The sequence below is a fragment of the Lactuca sativa genome, chromosome 3 (genome assembly GCF_002870075.4).
Source record: "Lactuca sativa cultivar Salinas chromosome 3, Lsat_Salinas_v11, whole genome shotgun sequence".
In the NCBI taxonomy this organism is placed as follows: Eukaryota; Viridiplantae; Streptophyta; class Magnoliopsida; order Asterales; family Asteraceae; genus Lactuca; species Lactuca sativa.
Genome location: NC_056625.2, coordinates 191,608,438 through 191,632,612, shown reverse-complemented (window position 1 = coordinate 191,632,612; position 24,175 = coordinate 191,608,438). Strand labels below are relative to the sequence as shown.

Sequence of the window (24,175 nt, the reverse complement as noted above, 5' to 3'; positions counted from 1 at the left end):
CATGCATGAACGTAAAGATCGAAGCTTTACGTGACATTCGACCCTTAGGAGGCTAGACCTAGAGTTTGGAGTGGTAGATCTACCTTAAAACGTCCGAATGAGAATTTGACTTAAGGGACTCGACGAGTCAAAGAGCTGACTCTACGAGTCGGCTAGGGTTTTCCCTGATGAGGCTGGACATGGGTAACTCGGCGAGTTGACAGGAAAACTCGACAAGTTGAGTTGGGTTTTCACGATGTTCTGAAGCAACAAGGGGGACTCGGCGAGTCACATAGATGCACTCAGCGAGTCAGGTCAACATGGATAGTTGACTCGAGTGTTGACTTATGTTGACTTTAGGGTTTAGTCAAGGCAGGGAGTATGGGAACCATAGAGGGGTAAAATGGTCTTTTACCCATTCCAAGAGTTTGAGAGAGAGAATAACCTAGTTTATTTTGAGTCGTGATTTAAGTGTTAATTAGAGATTATTATCTTATGTGTTAGGCGGAGGCTAGTTCGAGATTCGTGTACGAGATTACTACTTGCTTTCTTATGAGGTAAGTCTTGTCACTATACTTTACCTAGAGTGGTAATCTTTGTGTGACCGGAGGGTCTTATGTGTTATATTGAGTATTGTGATATCTTGCATTATGTCTTTGTGATTTGTGTTGTGTATTATTTTGAGCTTACCGAGTTAGGACCGGAGGGTCCACCCGAGTTGTGGGACTGGAGGGTCACACTGAGACACACTGACCGAAAGGTCATATTTGAGCATAGTCATGACAGACTAATGAGATATGTGTGGTATTTTAGGGAACTCGCTAATCTTCGTGCTTACCGTGTTATGTGTTATGTGTTTTTATGTGTTTCAGATACCTCTCAGGATCACGGGAAGGCATCGACTTGATTGTACACACCGATGCGAGATTTTGTGGATGATTCTGGGATAGTGATATTTTATGTGGATTTGTGTTTACACTTGAGACAATTATGTTTTGAGATATGTTATGAGTTTTTATGAGATTTAAAAATGAAAATTTTGATTTGAAAATTTACGTTGTTACAACATCCATGCACCATGATGCTTCATTCCGCTCCCAAGTGTTCCATACCCCTTTTTAGAAGACTAGCTCATTTGTTGCTTGATCTGTTTATTTGTCATATGATTCATTTCTTTCTCAGATGATCCGTTTTTTTGTCACATGTTTCATGAACCCCAAATGCTTCATTGAGTTCCAAGTGCTCCATTGAACTCAAATGATCAATGAAAATGATGCAAATGCCCAAGTCACATTTAACAAATACAAATGTTGATTACTCTAATAAATAATCAATTAGTAGCAACTTTTTATAAGATGTAACCATATATGATCGTATGTCATTAACAAATATCATTCTATATAATGATTTTTGGACATATAGACCGTTCAATGACTTCTTATTTACTTAGTTGACCACGACTTCGTTGGTATTGAATTTATTTAGCATGTATCATTCTTCAAACACTTCATGCAAAAATCCCATGAAAAGCTTTATTATTTTGTCCCTAATAAACCTTTGTAGTATTATGGTTTTCCACCGATCGAAAATAAAATATATTTGAAGAGGATGTTGAGGATTTACAAGTTTGGTTTGAATAGGATGGTGAGGATTCACAAGTTTGATTTGAAGAGGACAATACCGAAGTGGTTAGTCAATATGAACATTATTCAAGAATTGAAGGTAAAGGACATGATGGCTACTTCTTCGACACATTGATGTTCATCTTGAACTAAAAGATGAAATATATATTTTGAACAAGACAAGTCATAATGAATTAATTCCTCGGTAAGTTGTATGCTAGTCAAAAACCCAAAAAAGTAGTAAATGAAAAAAACCCATGATACTAAAAAACAAGTTCAACCAATACATTAACATTAACCCTCAAATAAAAATAGACTAAAATGATGCTTATGCCTTGTAACATTTCTGAAAGTTTAAAATTAGCCGAAAATCGATCTAACTTGGTGTTACTGTTTAATTTTGAAAGTAAAAGATTTTTGTATACAAATTATATGATCTTCATCGTTCAAAAAATATAGTAATAATAAATTCAAGAGATATATTAGAACATTATCTTGGAATATATAATGAATAATGATGAATGTAACCTAGTTGAATGAATCGCACCGGCGCCGGATTTCTCCTCTCCGGCCACTCTTCACACCGTACAAACCCAGCTTCTCCATTGCTCGACCAAATGCCTCAAAGAAAACTTTCTGGTCTCTAGCATACAACTCCACATATGGCTTCGTTCTCGGATCCATTACAAGCGCCCTATCCGATTTCAAAACTCCAAGTCCTTTCGGCAAGTTTTGGTAGTACGCATTATCGAAGTTTCGAGGAGTCATCACGTCGTTGAACACCGATAAGGAAGGATTCCGGTGGTAATCCGCACAAGCAGATCTTAATCCCTCGGCGTATCTTGGATTGAACGACGGATCGTATTGTGATGTTCTGCTGTAATTGTAGATCTCTGAACTGAATTCCTTGCAATGACTGAATCCGATGGTGTGAGCACCTGTTAATGCCACCATTTCCTGAATTGAAAACCCTCTAGAACTGAAGATACTGATGAGTTGATTCATCGACATCGTAGGTCGAGGGAGATTGCCCTCAACGCGCGACGCTCTCGAAACTAATCCGTCACGGCGACCTAATTTCACGGTGTAGAAAGGTCCGCCCATCATCGTGACGAGATTACGAGTAGCGACGGCGAGGATATCGGCGCAGGAGACAACGCCAGGGCAAGCGAGTTCGAGAGCGGTTTTCGCCCTTACAACGACGTCGAACCCGTCTCCAGGGAGGGAGAGGTTGATGTCGGCGTCACGTTCGGCTTTGCTGAAGGGTCTGGAGGAGATAAGGACGGATGCGTCGCAGCCTTCGACGAGGCAGTCGTGGAAGAAGAGACGGAGCGCGGCGGCGGCGGTGGTTGGGGAATTGATCTGCTTGTTGGTGGTTGTGTCCTGCATTATCTGATCGAATTTGGGGCATGTTTTCTGGTAGTAACTGGTGGTGAGTTGCTGAGAGTGTGAAGATGAGATTAAGAATGAAATGAGTAAGAGAATTGAGATTACTCTGTCAGCCATTGATGTGGCTCTGTCAGTAGAGCATGTAGCTTAATGAGGAGTTCAATGGCGTCAAGACTCAAGAAAGGGTTTTGAGGGGGAGGAGCGCGTATGAGCGCGTGAAAACTGACGCGCGACTATCACTTTTACAGGCAGCCAGTAATCGCGGTGGATGCTGATTTGTCGGTCCATATTTAATTATTTTTAACTATTAAATTATGAAATAAATTTCAATGTAAGGAAAAAATAATTAGACAACTCTAATTTTTTTTAAGGAAAGTCTCGGATATTCATAATTTTTGCATTTTTTTTTATTATGAAAACAATATATATATATATATATATATATATATATATATATATATATATATATATATATATATATATATAAACAAGAAAAAACAAGTTGCTTAACTATTTTTTTGTAATTCGTCTTAATCAAACTAATAAAGGTACGTGAATACAAGTGGGGTATGCCAGAAAGGTTTGTGTTGGAATGGGTCATTATTTTCAATGACATTGTTCAAAATAAGAGCATACGCGCATGTTAGAGGGGCCCACACTTTATTCATTTTTCAAAATCGTTGGCGGTTACACGTGTCACAATTTTAGGAGCTGCCTAATATATTCCATCAAGATAATAGAATCATTATCATATGAACATATCCAATTTCAACCGAATTTAGTGGCTCTTTACCATCCAATCACCTCCATTTTATTATGGAGACATCCTAATTAATTTTTAAAATATTTTTATCGGTTGAAATTGCATTATTTTCTGAAAAAACTGATTATAAGTAGTTAATTTTTTATAAAAATAATAATATAGTGTCTAATGGGTGTCTTATTAGCAACACTCCTCAAATTCCCTACGATTTTTTCTAAAATTTTAAGGGAAAATGACTATTCACATATTAGCAACTTTTTTTTTTTGTACATAATAAAGGAACTAACTTGTTTTAACTGTTTAAATTACAACAATATTACCTGCTAATACATGTTTTCCCTCCTAAGTCATTTTCCCAAATTTTAACGTATTTTGTCATCTTTTTATGTAGGAAATGAATTGACAATAAATAATTAGTCTACTGGTCCACCTAAGATTATTCTTTGATGAAAAACGATATTTTATACATATGTTTTGTATAGAAATTTTAATTGACAAAAGATTTTTCAAACTTAAACAAATATTATTAACATATGATAATAAAATTAGGTCAAGGGTAAAGGGATGGGTGGACCTAATATAATAAAATTAAACTAGTAAAAGAACGAAAATAATTATGCATAAAATGATCGTTTTATGGTGGAAATTAAATAACCTGGGTTAATGGACAAAGAAGGTTAAAGTGGTGGAACATCAAGGAAAAAAAATGTAATTTATTCTAAAAAGAATGTTTAGGATAGTGTTTTAAAATGATTTATTGAACTAATTATTTTATCAATCGTTATAAATGAATATGAATGATTAGCGATTACAAAAGGATTTTTAAAGCTTATTTTTGTCACTCTAATAAAAAAATAAAAAAATTATATTTGAAATAATTTATTGATTTGTTATTTTCTTCTATACAAATAATCATAAATAATCATTATGGTTTTTGAGAATATCAAGTTAAATCTTTAATTTTTTTCTCACTTTCACGTAAGCTCTATTTAGTATCAATTTTTATAATGGTTGGTCTTTCACCCATATAAAAAGATTTTTATACCATTTTTATATCTTTTATATTTTTCCTTTAATAAAAATTATTTAAAAAATAAATAAATACAAATTTTCTTTATTCCCCCTCATTCAATAGATTCCCTCTCCTCTATCGACCATTTTCTTCAATACACTTATTCCGATACCACTACTTCCTTTATCGCCCACTTTGCCAAAAAAAACCCATAAACAAATTCCTTAATTAAAATATCAGAGAGTAATTCCAACAAATCAACAAATTCTAGTAAAAACAACAAAACCTAGAAATTCCTCAAATTTTAGAAAACAAATCATATAGTAATTAAATCAACAAATTCTACAAATTCCTCAACCATCCATCTAAAAAAACATCAAAGTGCAGTTATGGAACGTCACCGGAAGGTTAAGCAGATATAGATATTGTTTCAAGGCGATAGATGACTTATCCTATAAAAGAAATTTGTCACCTTCGCCAAAATCTAAGGAAATTGGACTACCAGATCAAACACACAGATCATCTTTCCTATGAAACCCCATTTCTTCCGGTTACCCACCAAGATCAAAACCATACATCTGATGAACCAACGAGGGTTTGATTTTCATAACTCATTTGGTGGAAGTTTTAATTTATAAATCAATTTCAGTGGGAGTTTGATTTTTTCCAATTACAGAGATGGGGTTAATGTTATGATGGAATTGACGGGGGTCTTATTTTCAAAAATCAATTGTTAATGGTTGTGATGGTCGTCAGACCTAACCCGACCATGGGAACGGTGGTCGAAGAAGTTGAGATGAGGTGTTGGCGGTGTAAATGAGTAGTCATAGTTGAGATTAGAGGTGGCAATCGTGTCGTGTCGTGTCGGGTTCGTGTCATGTCGAAACACTAAACGGGTTGAAAGTGTTTGACCCTAACCCGAATCATTTAATTAACGTGTCGTGTCGTGTCAACCCGTTTATTTTCGTGTCGAGTTCGTGTCGGGTTTCGGGTTAGGGCTATACCTCGAAATATGTCGTGTCATGTGAGTTTAAAAGATTGAGCATGTTGAAAAAGTAAGGGTTAGGTAAGCGGAACGGAAAAACTAATAGTTTGGAGACAGAATATATGAAGTTATAGCAAGTTCAGATGACAAAATTAAAAGAGTGGGAGTTGGGGAGGCGGATGACGAAGGTCATGAGGATGCGATAGTGGCGAAAGAGACCGGGTAGTTTGGGAGAGAATGGAAAAATTGAAATGAAGTCTTGATCTAGATGGCTAAGTCATTTCAACATTACAAAACAATTCAATTCGAAGGCTTTCTTTTACTTATGGTTTTGATTTTGTATCTTTCTAGTTTATTTAAATAATTCAAAATACTTGCATATAAATAAACGAGTCATTTTCGAGTCATATTTGAGTTGAAATTCTCAACCCTAACCTTACCCATTTAGTTTTCATGTCGTGTCGTGTCAACCCGTTTATTTAAACGGGCTGAAATATCTTACTCAAACCCGTTTATTTCGTGTCGGGTTTCGTGTCGTGTCAATTTTTGTCACCTCTAGTTGAGATGGGATGGTTTGTGGCTTGTATTGGTCGCTTTAGGTTTGTGAAGTTGGATCCTCCAACGAGTTTTGGTGGGCATCAATAACGGCAACGAGCTTTCTGATGGACATCGATGACGCCAACAATGGTTTCCAACTAGACAGACAAAGTAGAGAGAGATGGGTATAGAAAGAGATATGGTGGTGTCGATTGGAATCTAGAAGATTAAGGGTTTTGGGTTGTTAGTGAAAATGGTGGGACAATGGGACCCACATTCTCATTAAACAAATTTTCAATTGATTAAATGTAATTAAAACATAAAATATAATAAAAATGTATAAAGTATTTTTTATATGGGTAAAGACAAATCACGATACAAGTTGAAACCATCTGGACCTTCCATGTAACCAAAAAAATAGGGACTAAACTTGATATTCTAGAAAACCACAAACACTGTTTATGAAAATTTATCTCTTATCAATCATTATAATGATTATAAGTTAAAATGAATGTTTAGCAATTACAAAATAGTTTTTTAAAACTCATTTTTATCACCTCTAATAAAGAGTTTCTAAGAAATCATATTCATTTTACTTCTTGAAAATAGTTTATAGCTTCTTGAAATAAGTTTACAACAATGCCCTCATTTAACACTCATACAAATACGCTCCACCCTCCAAATCGAGTTCAATCAATTGGTAACCCATCAAAACCTTTTATCATTTGCCATTTTTATGTTGATGTTCCTTTGTTGAGAAAGTATTCTACCTAGTTTGATATGTTTAGCTGAGTTGACCAAAAACGTTGAATTTGGACTTTTTATGATTTCTATCCTAGTACTTGATATTTAGCTACAAGAACAAGACATGTATCTCAATTATGGACTCGATTAGGGACCATTCTAGTACTAGAATTATAGTACTCAATGTCCCGGCAGAAAATAATAAATCATAATAAAATGTCGTTATGATAATCTTTTAGGCCTTGTGTAACGATTGATTGTAACCTTGAGATCATGCATCAATAAAATTTTATAAAAATGTATCAAGCATTCAAATTTGGGATATAAAATAGCTTAGGGTTTAGTAGATTTTCGTTGAAAAGATTACTATAAATGGTTAAAGATAAATTATTATATGTACAAACAACAAATAAGCCAAAATATATGAGGATGATTATTTTCGGGAGTTTACATATAATATCAGTTTCTACCAAACAATCAAATAAATGTTTATCAGCTTATAGTGTTTTTTAATCTTAATCCAAACATCTTTTTTTTTCATAACTTTGAGTTGTTTGGTAGACTCATAATTTTTTAATTAAGAAACGGACTTTTAATCTTTTGGATTCAAAACATTTGATACCTTTGTCTCGTAATTGTTCAAATTCTTAATTTTTAAGATAAAAAGTTGTATCTAAAAAGAGTAGTGTGACATTTCATTAAGTCACAAAGTAAAACGAGGCATCATCTTTAGTTATTTGTTGTTTCTTTGTATTTATTTTATTTTGGTTTGTGAGTTGTCACAATACATGTTATACGATTGGATACACGCCCATAGTAATGATGCCGTTTATAATATGAATATGAACATGCAAAATTATACATGTAATTCGATAGTTTTTGTACCAAAAAAACGGTACCTACACTACATATTGGCAGTTGATTCTTTAATTTCTTCCATAGAAATCGCCTGCATCCATGAAGGAAGGAAGAGAGAGCTTATAATTTTATTTTAGTAAATAGTTTTTTCCTAAAACTATTTTACTTAAAAAGTAGGATTTTTATTTGGAAATCTCCCCAAAACAAAACTTTCCTCTTATTGATGAACTTAATTTTTTTTTTTTTAACAGAAAAAGACAAAACTTAGGCCGTGTTTTGCGTGCCACAACTAGCAGATAATCAAACTTATTTTTCGAGCTTTTTTAAGTTGTCATGTTTGACATGCTAGCTTTTTAAAAAGCTACTAAGACTAGCTTTCTATGAGCTTTTTTAAAAATTTTCCAAATATACCCCTTGATTATTTATAGAAACACATTATCTTAATGTCTTTTTATATCATTTTATATCTTTCAGCTAGTTTACCAAATGTTATTTTTTATCAGCTAGCTTTTCAGCTACCAGCTAGCTTTTCAGTTATCTGCTAGTTTTTCAGCTGGTACGCCAAACATAGCTTTACTGGAAATTTTTCATCAATAAGGCCAAAGTTTTTACTGAAAATTTCTTGATTTTTATTTTTAGTAAATACTTTATTTTTTCTGAGATGGTATTACTATTACTATTACTATTACAATTACCTGCTCATTGCCAGCAAAATCATTTTCAGGAGTGAGGAAAAGCATGCAGTGGCATTCCTTTCTGAGAAATAAAAAAACAATAATCTTAATCAGGCATTCAGGCTACAAAAATTAAATGCAAGAAATAGCAATGTACTTTGAAAGCAAAGCAAAAAAAAAATTGAAAGTATATGTTGTAATGAAAAGAAACAAAAGTAGCATGCTATATATATATATATATATATATATATATATATATATATATATATATATATATACACAAACAAATAAATAAAAGCATGTTGCTATTTCATGCAATAGGCCAATAAAATCATAATACTAAGATTACCTTTCTCTCATGGGAACACAAGGGCAATTCCAAAAGCCTTGTGTTGCCTCTGCTGCTTTGTCATCATAGTGCCTGTTTACAAATGAAATGAATAAGGATTGCAAATATAACTGTAAGGGCAAATTGGTAAATGAATAAGGATTGCAGATATACCTGCAAGGGCAAAGTGGTGCACCCAATGAATCTTTGTGATCTGCTAATCCCTGTGTATCACCAATTAACACCAGAAATTTCAACTTTATCATAAAGTTAGTGAAGTAATGCTTTTTGAATTTCATCAAGATGGTATCCTAAGCTTTTCCAATGAGACAATGTTTTATAAAAGTGTATATCATATTCATACAGACTAATTTTCTCATAAACATCTATTGCACATAAATGTGAATCAAAGAAAAATCTAGTGGAGATGGACATTTATAGAAAAAATGTACCTTGATAACTACAGAAGTAACACTTTTGTCTATGCAAAAATATGTGCCAGATTTACGAGCATATTGCTCTGAAAACTTCCTCATAATTTCAACAGACTTGTCTGATGGTTCAGCTGAAAATATTCAAAACAACAATATAATAAAGGAAAGTAGCTCCAGTAAGATTGATAGTTCTTAAATAATGTAGCCTGATTGAACGATATTCCCAATACATAATATGGTTTGAGCTTCACGTTTCAACTGTTGATCTAATTGGATTAAGCTCCTGATATGTACAAGGATGTTGAACATTTCTTTGTTTTCTGTTTTGATTTTTGAATTTCTCAACTAAGTTTGTTATTCAATTTTATTATTCCTGATCGATAAAGTTGTATCCAGTTTCTAAAAACGTTCACGCCAATTACAAGGATTTAATATGCACAAAATCAAATGAATATGAGCATGATTAGTATGATCGTGTTCATCTCCTTATAAGAAGCACACGGTTTAGAAACCTACAAGTAACAGAGCTTCGACACAATAACTAGTGAAATCAAATCCTCGAAATGAAAGCAAATGAACAAAAGCACAAATTAAGCTACACGAGAGCGCATTTGTCACTAATAAATTCAAGAAATTCTCAGAAAGAAAATACTCAATGCTAGGGTTTTAAGGCGGAACAAATTGACTCCAGTCAAACATTTGAGAGCGCGTGTGTGAAAATTACCTTTGGCAATGACGGCTCCACGGAGGCGGAGGTGCGTAGGAGGTGTTCTGAAAGAGGAAACACCGAAGCCGACGGCGTACGACGTCGTTGCCGGTAGAGCTCTCATCACGGTTATTATCTTCCGGATTCAATCAAAATAACGAAAATGAAAAACACAAAGCAGGACTAACAGTATCTCGAGATTGAGCAGAGAGAAAAGTTCCAGATCATCACCGGTGACCTATGTAAACATGTGTGTGTATGATTTGGCGTTACCGGAAAGATTCTTTTGATGCCGTAGAGGACGACGGAGCACCACTCGTTGCCAATTGCAATGTCAGTTTATCCCCGAGCCGATGTAATTTTCAGTGAGCCACATTTTGTGTCACACTTTCACCTTTCTTTTCTTGGGCTTAATTTGGGTCATCACTTGGCCCAATACACCAACTAATTGGGCCTTGGGTGAGGCTTTTTTTTTTCTTTTTCTTTTTTTTTTAATTTAAATTTCGGTTTCTTCGATTTGCAGTCAATTTTTTTTTTGCTCGGTTTCAGGTTTTTTTTTACTGAACTTCTTTGGGTGGTTTTTTCTCATAACGTTAACATAAGAAAACTTTGATACTTAATTAATATTAAAAGCTTATAAATTAAATGATAACATTACATAAGTTATTAAAAGACATATTCCAAACATTGTAGTTGTTGCTATATGTGTATTCTTAGTAGGGGTGATGTATTCTTAATCGGTTTCTTCAATATGAGTTTTAGTATATGATAAAACTTATGCTAGACTTCTTTACATTTTGTCTTCCAAAATCTTGTTTTCTGTATGGTTTAAGCATTATTCAAGATCTTTGTAGTTTTTTTTTTTTTTTTTCTCTCCACCAACTCGTAATAGTCTTTCTGTATGGTATTAGTTTGTAGTCTTAGTACATCTATAACCATTAGAGGTAATACTTTATATTGACCAATTTTTTCTCTTTATTGCCACCATTTTAATATATCAAATTTTGTAAATTCTTTGGCAGATGCATGACAAAGGTAATCGGTTACTTGACGTTTGAATTCTTGAATGTATTAGTTGAGAATATTCATTAAACCTATAGTGTCATTATTTTATAAAAGCAAAAGCAACCAAACCATCACCGATAGTAATTGTACTCTCGATTACACCTTTAAAATTTACAAGTGGATATAATATCAAAGAAATCCTAAAAATCGACATAATTTTTCAAAATATTTTATAAATGTTGTCATTTCACGAATAAAGTCTTTCATTGGGCATCTAACGTCTTCAAAACTAGTCAATATTTTTACTATTTCACAAATACTACTCAAAACAACGTTATATGTTACAAAATAAGCATCGTTGCTCGATATAGTAATTCTAAATCCGTATGTAATTGTTGAAGAATAATCCAATCAACCGAATGTCAACTTAGGGATCATGCAAAAAGGTGTGTTCTCTTTGTGATTAGGTTAATAGTTTTTGTTGCTTTAGCAAACGTTTAATCATTAGATAAATAGAATTCCATCTAGTCGAGATATATATGTGGTTATTTTTAAAGTTCTTTATGTTTCGTTTTACAAAAAATGTATCCATCTATCATGTGGAAAAGTCGACTTCTAGTAGATAGAATTTTAATTTAACTAAAATCATGTTTTTTTATTTAAAAAAAAAAAAAAAAACAAAAAAAAAAAACAAACCTCTAACTTTACTTTTTTTTCATTCCAATGGAATAAACCAATCCATTCCTTTCCTAATTCCATCATATCAAAGTCCAAAATGGAAAAAGGAAAAGTCAGCCTAAGAAACTCCTTCACGCTCATGGACTATATTACCCTCCAGTCCACATTCAAATCTAATCGCTGAAATAAGTTCCGGGGAGATTATCGTCTTTTTAACAATCCCTTCTTTATCTTCATGTCTCTCATTAACTTTTTTATTATAATCCCGTGTTGTGGTTGTGGTTGTGGTAGCCCCCCAACCCCTATACAAAATAACCTTATTCGGTTCTTGTGAAACCAAAATTGCCCCTGTTGCCTCCTATAAATAAAGCATGAACTTTTTCATAAATTATAACCATTTATAATAATAATTAAAAATAATTAGAGTTGGTGTAAACCTCTAGCTTTGAAACCAGTTGTTGCACTGAAGTCCCTTTGGCTCTTCCTTTGATATTCACAATAGCAAGAGGGTGTTTTTGGAAATGAGTTTTAATTGTTTTAGCCACCCCACTAACAATATTGCTTCTCCCTGCATTATAAAATATAAATAATAATAATAATACAATTTTATATAATATTAGCAAAAAATTTTGAAACTTACCAACAGCAAGAACAGGGCGTTTTGTGGTTTTAAGTGCTTGTTTCCTCAAAAGCAGCCTTTCTTTATTGGAAAGAAGAGCCGATCTGTGTTGTCTCCCGTTTGACTCGGTAACTCGCAACTCGGTTTTATTGGTTAACAATGATGCACTTTCATCCTTGTCAGCATGTTTTTGACAATTTGTTTCTTCGGATGATGCAAATTGTAAAAATCCATCATTTTTGTTTGAAAAATGTAAATCATCTTCATCTTCATCAACCTCAATTTCTTTCAATGTTGTAGGATTTGGACTATGAAGTTCAATATTTGTATTACTTTCTTCCATACATTCACTTGATGAGCTTTTCTCCATCTCATGCTCCTATACATCATTACAACAGTCAATAGTATTACCCGATTTTTTATGTTTAATAAATATATTTATGTGTTAAGTTGCATTAAGTCAAAAAGAAACACTCGTATATAGATTAACAAATTAATGAGATGTTTCTTTTTTACTTAATTGGTTCAGCACTTAGGTGCTGTTTGTTTTTTCTGAGGCAAAATGTTTGCAGTCTGCGGACCACATCTGTAGACCTCTGCAGTTTGAAAAAAAAAGACTGTTTGTTTTTTTAACATCTGCGGGCTACTAAAATAAACTGAAATCTAAATAAACTGATTTTTTTTAACTTAAAAGTGATTTTTTAATATTTTTATGACTTTGTTATAAATAATTAACGAATCTAGATCAACTTTTATGTATTATTGTATAAAAAATAAAAATAAAAATGGTATGAATTAACGTATATATTTGATAAAAACCAACAACTTTGGTTGCAAAGTTATAACAAAACATTATAATTAAGGATCAAAGAATTTGATACATAAATTGATGGAAATAAACTTCGATTTTTTCAATTAAATCCATTAAAAACGTACCATAAATATTTTCTCGATAAATTGACGATACTGTTTTACAAAATTTGGCAAAAAAAAAATAAAAATATATTATGATTTCTTTTCAAATTTATATAAACAACTTCAACAACTATTATTGTAATAAATCTTTATTTATAAATTTGTCAAAAATATTATGTTTGTATTGTGGAACTTTTTTTTTAAGTTTTGTAATTTTTTTTCAAATTGTTTATCATTAATAAAGTTGGAAAAAATATAAATTAAAAAAAAACTTTAAAAAAATAAAGATATATATGTTTTTTTAAGCTAGAAGATGTCTGAAAATGTTAGAAGACTCTCATTCACATCTGCGCCAAGAAGATGGCGCGCAGACATTTTTAGGTCTGCAGTCTTCAAAAAAACAAACAGTCTGCAAAGGCTAATGTCTGCGCGGCGCAGACAGAAGAGGCCACGCAGATCTGCAGACAAAAAACAAACACTACCTTAATCTTTTTTACTTGACTTGGACAAAAAAATGATGAATGTTTTGAAATTTGTTTTTTGGGATATAAGGATAAAATGGTCTTTTAGCCTCATTCATACAACACTTTACCTCCGTCACATCATCTTTTTCACCATGTATGCTGATTTCCTCATTTTTGGCCTGTTTCAAGACAAACTAAGTATTTATTTTTAAGCTTTTTTTTTATTTATTTATTTATTTATTTTTTGGGGGGGGGGGGTGTAATTATAAGGATAAAATGGTCTTTTAGCCTTATTCATACAACACTTTACCTCAGTCACTTCATCTTTTTCACCATGTATGCAGATTTCCTCATTTTTGGCCTGTTTCAAGACAAATTAAGTATTTATTTTTAACTTTTTTTTTATATTCAAGGATAAAATGGTCTTTTAGCCTTATTCATACAACACTTTACCTCAGCCATTTCATCTTTTTCATCCTGTATGCTGATTTCCTCATTTTTGGCCTGTTTCAAGACAAATTAAGTATTTATTTTTAACTCTTTTTTTTTTTTTTGGGGGGGGAGGGGGGGATTATAAGGATAAAATAGTCTTTTAGCCTTGTTCATAAAACACTTTACCTCAGCCACTTCATCTTTTTCACCCTGTATGCAGATTTCCTCATTTTTGGCCTGTTTCAAGACAAATTAAGTATTTTATTTTTTATTTTTTTCAGAAACTATTTTCAAAATACAACTTACCAACTTGAGCTTCAATTCCTCAACATTTTTCCCAAGCTTCAACACATGAAGTTTCAACGACTGCATATAAAAAATTTTACAAAGTTTCAAACATATTTACAAAAAATCATTATGATTAAAATTAAATAATATTAATAATTACCTGTGTACGTTGTGCTTCAATGGAACGTTTTAATGCTTCTCTTTTATTAAGAAGTGTTTGAGGCCTTAAAGAAGGTGGCCTTTTATAATTTTTTCCACGATAAATAATAATTGCATGACCTTTTCTCATGCGTTCTATTGCAACTAATATTCCACCACTTTCTGCTTCTAATGTTCTTGCAATTGCATGAAGCTCATCAATGGTGGATTCACCAGATAATATCTTCACAAGCTCTCTGTATTTCCAATGAAGATGCATGTTTTCAACAGTTCCATCAAAAACCCCACGTCTACCTGACAATGGAAACATGTTTAGATTGCATTATCATTTACTATGGTTGGAAATTGGAATGGAATTGTTCATTCCGTTCGAATGAAAACAACGATGGAATGGAATTAATGTTTGTTGTTTAGCCAGGTGGGTGTTTTTTGTTAAAGATTTATCACTAGCCCAATAGAATCAATTTTATTGTCTAAATGAAGTTAGCTTGTTCTAGAATTTTCTAGATCATTCTAGAACATTATAACATCTTTTTGATAAAGAGTTAAACTCTATTAGGCTAACCTCCATTGGGCTAGTGATGACCTTCAACATTTTTTATTGTTTCGTCATGGAATGGAATAAAAATTGCAAAATAATACATTTTTGTTTGTGTAATTTACAACGATGCAAATCTTTTTGAAGAAATTTTCCCATTCAGCAATTTTTTTGTTTTTAGTTTTACCTGTTTGACCTTTTACCGATAAAAATATAACTCAAATTAATCCATTTCCATAAAAATGAAATTGAGATTTGAGACTCACCCAAAAGTAGGAAAGGCTTCATCTTCATCCCAACTTTCCTCAACATGTATCTTTCCTCTTCAGTGATACCCTCTTTATCTACTTCAAATTGTTGTTTTGTTTCTTCTTTCTCCAATTCTTCTAGAAGCTTCTCTGCCTTTTCTTTGTTCTCCAATGCCTATCATTCTCAACATCAAAGGAATCAGTAGAGGTGAAAGTGAAACAGCATCTTTGAGTGGAAGGGCATTTTGGGTATTTTAATTATTAAGTTTTTATGTATTGCTTCCTTTTGAAGAGTGGCTTCTCGAATTTAACAAACTATCCTTTCTTCTTGATCAATTGAGTATTATTAAATGAAATGAAATCTGCTTTTCTTCATTTTGACTTTTGATTGACCTTATTGTGTCTTGTTCCATTATGTGAGTTCATAGCACATGTGATGTAAATTGATACCTGAGACAATTTGGAACTAGTCTTCTTAATAGCTGCTTCACGTGACCTTTGTTTCCTTTGTTCAATGGCAATTTCTAGTTTTTGGTCATTAATGTCACCAATTTTGGCAACAGAGGAGCTTTGGGTTCCATTATCTTGATTGATTTGTGGAGGATTTGACGATGAGTTTGGAGTTTTGTTCCTTTGAAACTCATCAACTCCATGGTTTCTTCTCTGTTCGATTGCTGAAGAAACTGAAGATGGGAGGAAATCTTTACCTCTATAAAGAACAATATACTCCTTATCACGTGTAAGTAGGGTTCCTCCAGTTAACCACTGAAATATTGGAGAAAATAAATATGACGTTGTTAATGTTAGTTTGAAAGAAAAACATCATCTTTCAAGATGCTTTAATATTGGTATCAATTCCAAGTAACATAAACCTGCAATTCTTTAGCCATCAGCTCACTGTTAGTATTCTGTACTCCTTTCTTAACAGCAATCTTTGCAATCTCACATTTCTCCCAAAGCTTTAGAATAGCTGCAGCCAATCCTTGATGTTTCCTATTTCTACCTGATACAATACAAACAGACATATTTTCAAATAAGAACATATAGAACTAGATTTTTGGAGTGAGAGTGAGTGACTAACCTAAAGCAAAATGACATGGTAAAGGCCTTCCAAGTCTTCTAAGAATTGTCATCTCATCATTTGTTAATTTTGGTTGAACTCCAAAGGGGAGAAGCCTGAAGGGTTTCCTGTATCCAGGAACAATTGCAGGTAGAAGATCAGCATCAACTGGTAAAGGTTCATATCCATACCAATCAGTGAACCTTGGACCCAATCCTTGCAAAAGCTGATCAGATTCTTCCATGAGCTGTTTCTCACCAGGTAGCTGAAATCGAACCCTGGTTCTTGAACCCACTCCTTGAATCAAAGGTGGCTCTGGCTCAGTTGTTGTTCTTGTTTGAACACCACTATCTTCAGAGTTTGTAGATGAACTCATTGGTTCATCAACAGATGCATCATTTGGTTTTACAAAGAAGTAAGGATACTTGTAGTCTGTTCCTCTGTACAATATGATAATGCTTCCAGATCTCCAGACAACTAAACCCCCAGTCTTTCTCTGAGAAAAAAGCCCCAGTGTTGATCATTATCACAAAAAAGAAAGATTCAAGGTTAAGAAAAACTAAAGCATTTGAGTTGATTTTGAATTTTGGACTAGTTGATTGGAAGGAGGGAGTAGTCAGTTGTGTTTGTGAACAATAATGGTATACTACAGGAGAACAGACATTGTTTATCTAACCTCAAGTAAATCATGCGTTCTCCTCATGTTCAATCTACACAAATCCTCACAGACAATCTTTACGAGTTCAGTCCTTCTCCACCTCTCATGGATTCCATTAACGATCCCCTCTGTGATACCAGCCTTCCCGATCTTAAGCTTCTGCTTGACAGCAATTCCCAACCCTCTCAACCTTCTTAACTCCGCCGGTGGCAGCTTCAACTCCGCCATTGTCGGTACATTCTCGCTCTCTCCGTTTCCCTCTAGTGACCTCTTCACCTTTTCCTCTTTCTTCTCCTTCCAAACCTCCCGCCGAAGCTCATGATACCTTCTTATCGCATTTCCAGACCCAGGCTCCGGAACTGGATTCTCAGGCGTACTCCAACTCGGGTCAAGCGTGTGGCCGACCCGATACTTTGGTATACGATTAGGTAACGGGACAAATATTTCACCAGGAGAGGTAACTAGGGTTACTTCTGGTGCTGAAGACTGTTGCTTATTGCTATCGTCTTCGACGTAACCTAAGCTTCGAAGCTTATCGGCAATTCTTCGAATTGCGGATTGAGGTAGACTTTTGGTGTCGGCGGAGGAAGCAGATGCGTGAAGGAGAAAGGAACTGCGACGAAAGTGATAAGGGGTTCGAGGAAGAAGGTTTCGGGGAAGATGAAGGTGAGAGAGAAAGGGGTTCGGGAGGGTTTTAGGACAAGGTGAGGGCTGTTGAAGCAACATTTGGGGATGATGAATCAGTGACTAAAATTGAGTGAATAGCTGTAATTGTGTTGGAAATTCGTTGAACTGCTCTTCGATTTTCCCTCCAAAATACTCGAATTAGAATAGTTGATTGTGTTCAGTGTTCTTCCACGAGCTTTCAGAAACCAGAACTCCAGAAGTAGTATTTAGCAGCATGTCTGTTTGATGCTTCAATGGACATAAGAAGGCATGCAACCATATCTATAGTAGTTTTTTATTACTTGTTTATTATATTGTTCTACTTTGTACTGAATTTTTATTTTACGAATTATATTTATAAAAACAATTTTTAAAAGTTCTTGTTTTTAAAAGTTTATGTTATAACAAGTAAAATAAACATAAACATAAAACAAAATATATAAACACAAAAATATCAATGTTACTCAATAAAGAACCAATCATATATTTAATCATTTTTTAATTTATGTAATCAGGTACATTTACAAACCTAGGCACTTGAATACTGATTCTGAAAATATGTTTTTAATTAGAAAACTCTATGCTAGCTTTTTTACAATTTAATATTACTCATTCATATATCTATATATTTTGTCTTTAATTGATATTATTATGGGACCATAAAAATTTATAATAAAAAAAAAAAAAAAAAAAAAAAAAAAAAAAAAAAAAAGCTCTTTTATAGTGAATACTTAGCTTTTTGGGTTGGTGATTTGACAAAAGGTGGCACCAAAAAAAAAAACAAAACAAAATGTTTTATGAAAAAACTCTTGTAGTATGGATGCTTTAAGACATTTCTTTTAGCTATATTTTAGTACTTCAAAATGTGTATTGTGTATGGAAATAATGTGAAGTACAATATTTCTTTCTTTTTCACTAACACTCTATTCTAGAGTTTAAAAATAAAGGGAATGTACATGAACGGGCGACAAGGGAGAGGAAAGAAGGAAAAGAAAGGGAAGAGAATGATTGAAAGAAGGAGAAAGTCTATCTCTCAATCAAGCCATATTTGTGCCATGTTCTTGAGTTTTTGTAAGGGATGAAAAAGAAGGAAGTGTGTTCTTTAGATTTTTTTTCAAAGGAATTAAGGAAAGTAATGTGTTCTTGGGTTTTTTTAAGAAGAGGAAGGAAATAGACAACTCTCGTTTGATAGTTTTTGTCTGGTAAAGTGCTGTCTGGGAAAGTTTTCTGACTGGGAAAGAAACCATGCTGTTTGATTGTTGCATCTGATTGACTGTGCTGAATGATGAAAAAAAGTAATAATTCAATAAAAAATAAATTTTAAAAAAGTTATTTAAAAAATTAATAATCCAATAACGAAAGAAAGTGGTGGGATTTGGTGTATAATTGTCTTTCCAGCCCATTCAGCCAGAAAGATGTGATTTTGGGGCTTTCTGGTAAAGACATATCTTACCGGGAAAGACCATTTCTTTTGTGCAAATCAAACAGTCTTTCCGGTCCATTCAGCCAGAAAGATCTGTTTGGACCTGGAAAGATGCGTATCAAACGGGGCCTAAATTTAATCCTTGTGGTTTGCAAAAAAATTTGGATAGGGTTTAAAAAGTTTTTAATTTGCATGGTAGCTCCAAAATCAGAGTTTTTCTAGGTTTTTGGTCCCTGAAACACTTAAAAAGACGATTTTAACCTTGTCATTTCTTTTTTCTATTTCCTATAATTATTTTGGTATTTAAATAATTAAAAAAGTAAATAAAAACACAAATATCTCTCTCACACACACGCACGCACACAATTAAAACCAGTACCCACCACCCACCTACAATACATTCGCTCTCTTTCACACACACAATAAACAACTCAAGAAAAAACCCACCTTCCTTCATATCATTCATGTTTCCGCCGCCTTCATTCTCGCTCCCTCCGTGTACCGTATGGCCACCGGTGTCTACCCTCCAATCATTTTGCAGAATCACCATCTTCTCCTTCGTTTGTCTGTATTGCACGATCTCCAGTCTCCTCCGTTTGGTCCCAAATAGCAAAATTAGGTTTTTTGTCGACAAATTATGGATCAAAATCGAGCAATGTTTGTCTCTGCCTTCAAAAACATCACAACCATTAGAACGGATTGAGTTGCAGGTCCCAAACTAACGATCGATCAAGATGCAACTTCACAAAGAATTTTTGTTTTTGGCCTCTTCATACCTACTAATTGCAGGTCTAATCAGTCCCTATTTCATCCATATTCTTTCCGATCGAAGTATTGATTGATTGAGACAAAAGCTCAGAAAACTTTGAAGAATCGAAATGGGACCAACAAAAAAAAATTGGGTAGCGGCTATGTGAGAATAAGATCAAAATGGGTTGTTGTGGTGGTGATTTTACATGAAGATTAATCGAAAAATTTAGCTTTTGTTTTGAAATGGAATGATTTATATGTCATATGATCTAGAGAGAGAGAGTTTGGTGAGATTTTAGTTTTTGTTTATTTTTTTAACTATTTAAATATCAAAATAAATAAAGAAAATACAAAAAAGAAATGATAATGGTAAAATCGTCTTTTCAAGTGTATCATGGACCAAAAACCAAAAAAAAAAAAAAAACCTTGATTTTGGACACGTCATGCAAGTTAAAAACATTTTGGACTCTATCTAAAGTTTTTTGCAAACCACAAGGACTAAATTTGTAGTTTTATCAAGGAAATATTGTGTTTTTTCCCCTTGAATTCTATCCACCTAAATGTATGTTAATTAAGAGGGATAAACTTCCTTTCATTCCTATCCCTTTCTTTTTGTTGAGTTTGGCGTATTCACGTTGATAATGTCAAAGAAAGTGAAATGATAGGCAATGAAGGTCAGAAGAATTATCAGGCATGTCGACAGTAATATCATTTGATGCTTAAGTTAGGACAAAGAGTCAATGTATTAGGAGAGTAAGTTTAGAGCATATCAATGTGTATCCATATTGATACCCTTATTTTCATTGAAGATGGAGAATCGTACGAGAGAGATATAAAAAATTAAAATCACTTTGTTTTAAAATACACAGAGGTATAGCTGCATGGGTACAAGAGTGGGTCTTGGCCCACTCCACACAAATTTGGTGAAATATATTATATATACATTTTATATTTCTTTTGAATAAAAAAATATTAAAACTATGAATTGTAACATAGCCCACTCCATTTTAAATTTAAATCCATAATGAATGGAATAATTTACATGTTAAGACAATGTTAAGACATGTCGATTAAAGAATTAAAACAACAATTTTTTGAATAAATCAAATTGCATTTCAATCTCCACAGTGAATTTTTTATTCATCAGGATTGTATAATTTTTTTTTATTATCTTAATTAATCAGTTAATTCCAACTTAAACGAACAATATACTTTAAAATCATATATTGTTACATTTTGTTCCCATTTTCAGTATTTGCTACTTGTTCATATTTTTTAAATTATTTGGTCTACCCTAAAACAAAATTCTGACTATGCCACTAAAAATGCATAAATCAAAAAACTAAATAGAAATATCACCATGAACTCCCCTCAAAAAAAAAAAAAAAAAATTCAAGTACATATTTACTTTCTTTCAAAACATGATTCCTTCCTTTTCCTTCCATAAAAAAACTCAAAGAATATATTTACTTTCTTTTAGAACATGATTCATTCCTTAAAAAAACTCAAGAACATGGCATAAGTAATAAACAAATATATTGTTATCCACAAAACATATTTAAGAAGGAAAATGACGATACACTTAAGAACATAAAACTAAATGATAAACCACATGCTTAATTGAGGAACCTTGATTTCTCCTACTTGCTAAATTTGAGTCATTCTTTTTGTACTCTATTAGTCATTCCCTCTTTAAGTTCATTAAAATGAAGAAACACCACCTAAGTGGTGCATCATGCTATAAATTTAGACACAACATGATTCTAAACATCATGAATCTTTGATTCTAACATAAAACACCATGGCTCCACCATTATTTCTCAAACCTTGGCAATTGATCAAGAACTTATATTAAAAAAAAAAAATCCATCCATCATAGATCAACATACACAATAACAAAACAAGAATAATCAATCTTCCATCACCAACATACCAAAATATGATCAACAATGACTAGTTTTACATTTACACTTCCATTGTTTTCTTGAAACAATGATCCCTAACATACCAAAATTCTAGAATTTGAATCGTTATATTACAGAAATTTCAACAAATTACACGTTCTCGAGTTAAAACTCATGTGGCATAAAACTCGTGAAAGAGACATGAAATCGCACTGGTTTTTTCACATAATAGCTGTTACTTTCTTCCTGTAGACAACACAAATATATGTTCATAAATTTGCTTTCAAGATCCAACTTTTATAAAAAAAAAAACTGTAGTTTTTATTATCATATATAATATATTCCCATGTTTTACAACTATCACATGTTACATTTGTATTAACTTAGGTTGACTTTTACTCCTCCCGGATCCTTTGACTTACATTCCAGAACGGAGGTATTCATCAACTGTGAGAGGCTTAGGGCCACCATAGAAATTGATCATAAATATTTCTTCAATATCCAATTTGTACACCTGGAAACTATGATCCTTTGGCCACTCTATCAACAAACATTGAAAAATTCAAAATGTTAATTCATTTTTTATTAAAAAAAGAAATAAAATATGATAATTAACGTAAGTTTTACTTTTCATATCAGGATGTTTCGCAAATAAAGCCTTTTTAGCAGTTTCAGCCTCCTCGGATTTTGCATCTAGCTCATTCAACTGTAAATAAAGTAGAATCAATTAAACTGTATAGTCTATAAAGTTCATCTTCATCTCATTCAAAGCTTAACATACCTTTCCAGTGAGTGTAATTTTAGAGCAAGTGGGTTCTTCAGGGTCGATTTTGCCACAAGTTCCAAGAGGGTATTCACTGAGTGTGAAGGAAGATCTATGATCTTTCAATGCATAACGTGCAGTTGGATCCAGAGATGTCAAGTAGAAATATGGAATGCCTTTGCCTTCATTAGGTAAGCCATCGCTAAACGAAACCACATTCCTGTGTGATCGATTATATCACAAGAAAGATGTGAAGCGTTGTTCAATTTACTCCAATGATCTTACAAGAAGAACAGAAACAAATCAACAACGTACCCGAAAGGTGCTCCGCCTAGATCCTCTGCAATGGTACTGCAAAATTTTGGTGATGATTAATAATTTCTAAAGTAAATTACGAAGTTTTGAGTTTCAATTCGATGTGAAACTCGTTTTCTGTAGAAATTGGGGGGAAGTTGTGATTGTAAATCCAAGTATGTTTTGTTCAAATTATAAACTGATTGAATCCGATTTCCAATTTCAATTACATAAAGAAGTTAAGCAATGAACATCAGAAACCTAGAAATCAAAATCCTTGAAGAGATTATCATTTATCACTAATTACATAGCGCAAATAACGCAATCAATTAGATACAAATTGAAGATACAATAACAAGATAGAAGTAGGAATCTCACCTTAAAACGCCCCAAGAACTCTGAGAAACCAACCATCGAGCAAACGGTGCGGCATTACTAGGCTTCGGTCTATCCTGAGAAGAGAGTAACCCACGGCTATGTACCGATCCTCCGAAGACGATTAGCATGAAACAAACGAAATTGACAACAGATTTTCCATTTCTGATAAGTAAATTCATTTTCTTCCTTCTACTGATTTGAGTGATTGGAAGAGGTTGACTAAGTGGGGACGATGATAGAAATTGAAAGATACTTTGTGAGTTATATATATACGGTTTCATGAAGCTTGCTTATCCATTGGGAAATATGGTGGGGAGTGGTGCAGTGGATTACTGCCGCATGGGCCAAAAGCATGGACCTTTTTTAAGCATTATTTAACGGGCTTCGGTTATCGTATTTAGGGATTGTCACATGAATCGTCCAGCTTCAGTTACAACTTAGAGAGGCGACGTTTGTAACAATTAACAAACCATCAATATGAAAAACACCATGAATACCCCAAAGCAATAAAACAAGAATCCGATACTAGCAATGTAAATTGAAAGAAAAGTAACAAGTGAGTTAGCAAAGACAAAGTGAAAAGACAACTAGTACCTAGATTTCTAGTTATATTGCATTATTTTTAGATAAATTTACTAATATAACCAAATTTACTAATTACTTCACAAAAAATAACCAAAAAAATCAAAATTACACACAATAATCATCAATTTCGTAGTTGGATTAGGACCAACTATATAATGAATATTCTATCTGCAAACATACAAACAATTTATGTATGTTTCTGTTTTGAAGACTTGTATGTTAGCAAAATAAAAATATATAAAATCATTGTTTGAAGTATAAATACCAACAAGGTAGCCCCATTTCATAGATGGATTGTAGTCTATCTATGAAATGCT

The 24,175-nt window shown here is 33.0% G+C and overlaps 4 protein-coding genes across 5 annotated transcripts; all 4 read right to left on the bottom strand.

Moving 5' to 3' along the window:
• Window positions 1–1,972: 1,972 nt before the first annotated feature.
• LOC111904298 (peroxidase 63) lies at window positions 1,973–3,231 on the bottom strand. Its single transcript, XM_023900070.3, has one exon. It carries the CDS (start codon window positions 3,105–3,107, stop codon window positions 2,130–2,132), a length of 978 nt encoding a protein of 325 aa, XP_023755838.1. The 5' UTR covers window positions 3,108–3,231; the 3' UTR covers window positions 1,973–2,129.
• A 4,614-nt stretch (window positions 3,232–7,845) lies between these two features.
• LOC111904297 (ferredoxin-thioredoxin reductase catalytic chain, chloroplastic) lies at window positions 7,846–10,390 on the bottom strand. The gene is made up of 6 exons (XM_023900069.2): window positions 10,050–10,390; window positions 9,344–9,456; window positions 9,066–9,115; window positions 8,913–8,984; window positions 8,585–8,645; window positions 7,846–7,980 (listed from the first exon to the last, which is right to left on the bottom strand). The coding sequence occupies exons 1-6, from the start codon at window positions 10,153–10,155 to the stop codon at window positions 7,936–7,938; spliced, it is 447 nt and encodes a 148-aa protein (XP_023755837.1). The 5' UTR covers window positions 10,156–10,390; the 3' UTR covers window positions 7,846–7,935.
• A 1,339-nt stretch (window positions 10,391–11,729) lies between these two features.
• On the bottom strand, window positions 11,730–18,028 carry LOC111904296 (CRM-domain containing factor CFM2, chloroplastic). Of its 2 annotated transcripts, XM_023900066.3 has the most exons (14): window positions 17,114–18,028; window positions 16,459–16,933; window positions 16,250–16,380; window positions 15,828–16,142; window positions 15,396–15,552; window positions 14,593–14,885; window positions 14,451–14,510; window positions 14,331–14,381; window positions 14,166–14,216; window positions 14,023–14,073; window positions 13,841–13,891; window positions 12,355–12,712; window positions 12,152–12,282; window positions 11,730–12,072 (listed from the first exon to the last, which is right to left on the bottom strand). In XM_023900066.3, the coding sequence occupies exons 1-14, from the start codon at window positions 17,819–17,821 to the stop codon at window positions 11,833–11,835; spliced, it is 3,072 nt and encodes a 1,023-aa protein (XP_023755834.2). In that variant the 5' UTR covers window positions 17,822–18,028; the 3' UTR covers window positions 11,730–11,832. The 2 variants fall into 2 exon arrangements, with proteins under 2 accessions (XP_023755834.2, XP_023755836.1); XM_023900068.3 differs by lacking the exons at window positions 14,023–14,073; window positions 14,166–14,216.
• Window positions 18,029–21,827: 3,799 nt separating this feature from the next.
• On the bottom strand, window positions 21,828–23,529 carry LOC111904295 (uncharacterized). Its single transcript, XM_023900065.1, has 6 exons — window positions 23,274–23,529; window positions 22,917–22,952; window positions 22,620–22,821; window positions 22,466–22,544; window positions 22,261–22,378; window positions 21,828–22,084 (listed from the first exon to the last, which is right to left on the bottom strand). The coding sequence occupies exons 1-6, from the start codon at window positions 23,450–23,452 to the stop codon at window positions 22,060–22,062; spliced, it is 639 nt and encodes a 212-aa protein (XP_023755833.1). The 5' UTR covers window positions 23,453–23,529; the 3' UTR covers window positions 21,828–22,059.
• Between the last annotated feature and the right edge of the window lie 646 nt (window positions 23,530–24,175).

Coding starts and splice junctions, on each gene's coding strand:
- LOC111904295 (XM_023900065.1), bottom strand. CDS start 23,452: ATGAATTTACTTATCAGAAATGGAAAATCTGTTGTCAATTTCGTTTGT. Junction 22,545..22,619: donor AAATTACACTCACTGGAAAG/GTATGTTAAGCT, acceptor CTTTATTTACAG/TTGAATGAGCTAGATGCAAA. Junction 22,379..22,465: donor GAAACATCCTGATATGAAAA/GTAAAACTTACG, acceptor GTTTGTTGATAG/AGTGGCCAAAGGATCATAGT.
- LOC111904297 (XM_023900069.2), bottom strand. CDS start 10,155: ATGAGAGCTCTACCGGCAACGACGTCGTACGCCGTCGGCTTCGGTGTT. Junction 9,457..10,049: donor TGGAGCCGTCATTGCCAAAG/GTAATTTTCACA, acceptor GAATATTTTCAG/CTGAACCATCAGACAAGTCT. Junction 8,985..9,065: donor GCACCACTTTGCCCTTGCAG/GTATATCTGCAA, acceptor ATTTGTAAACAG/GCACTATGATGACAAAGCAG.
- LOC111904296 (XM_023900066.3), bottom strand. CDS start 17,821: ATGTTGCTTCAACAGCCCTCACCTTGTCCTAAAACCCTCCCGAACCCC. Junction 16,381..16,458: donor ACCATGTCATTTTGCTTTAG/GTTAGTCACTCA, acceptor GTATTGTATCAG/GTAGAAATAGGAAACATCAA. Junction 13,892..14,022: donor AAAAAGATGAAGTGACTGAG/GTAAAGTGTTGT, acceptor GTCTTGAAACAG/GCCAAAAATGAGGAAATCAG.
- LOC111904298 (XM_023900070.3), bottom strand. CDS start 3,107: ATGGCTGACAGAGTAATCTCAATTCTCTTACTCATTTCATTCTTAATC.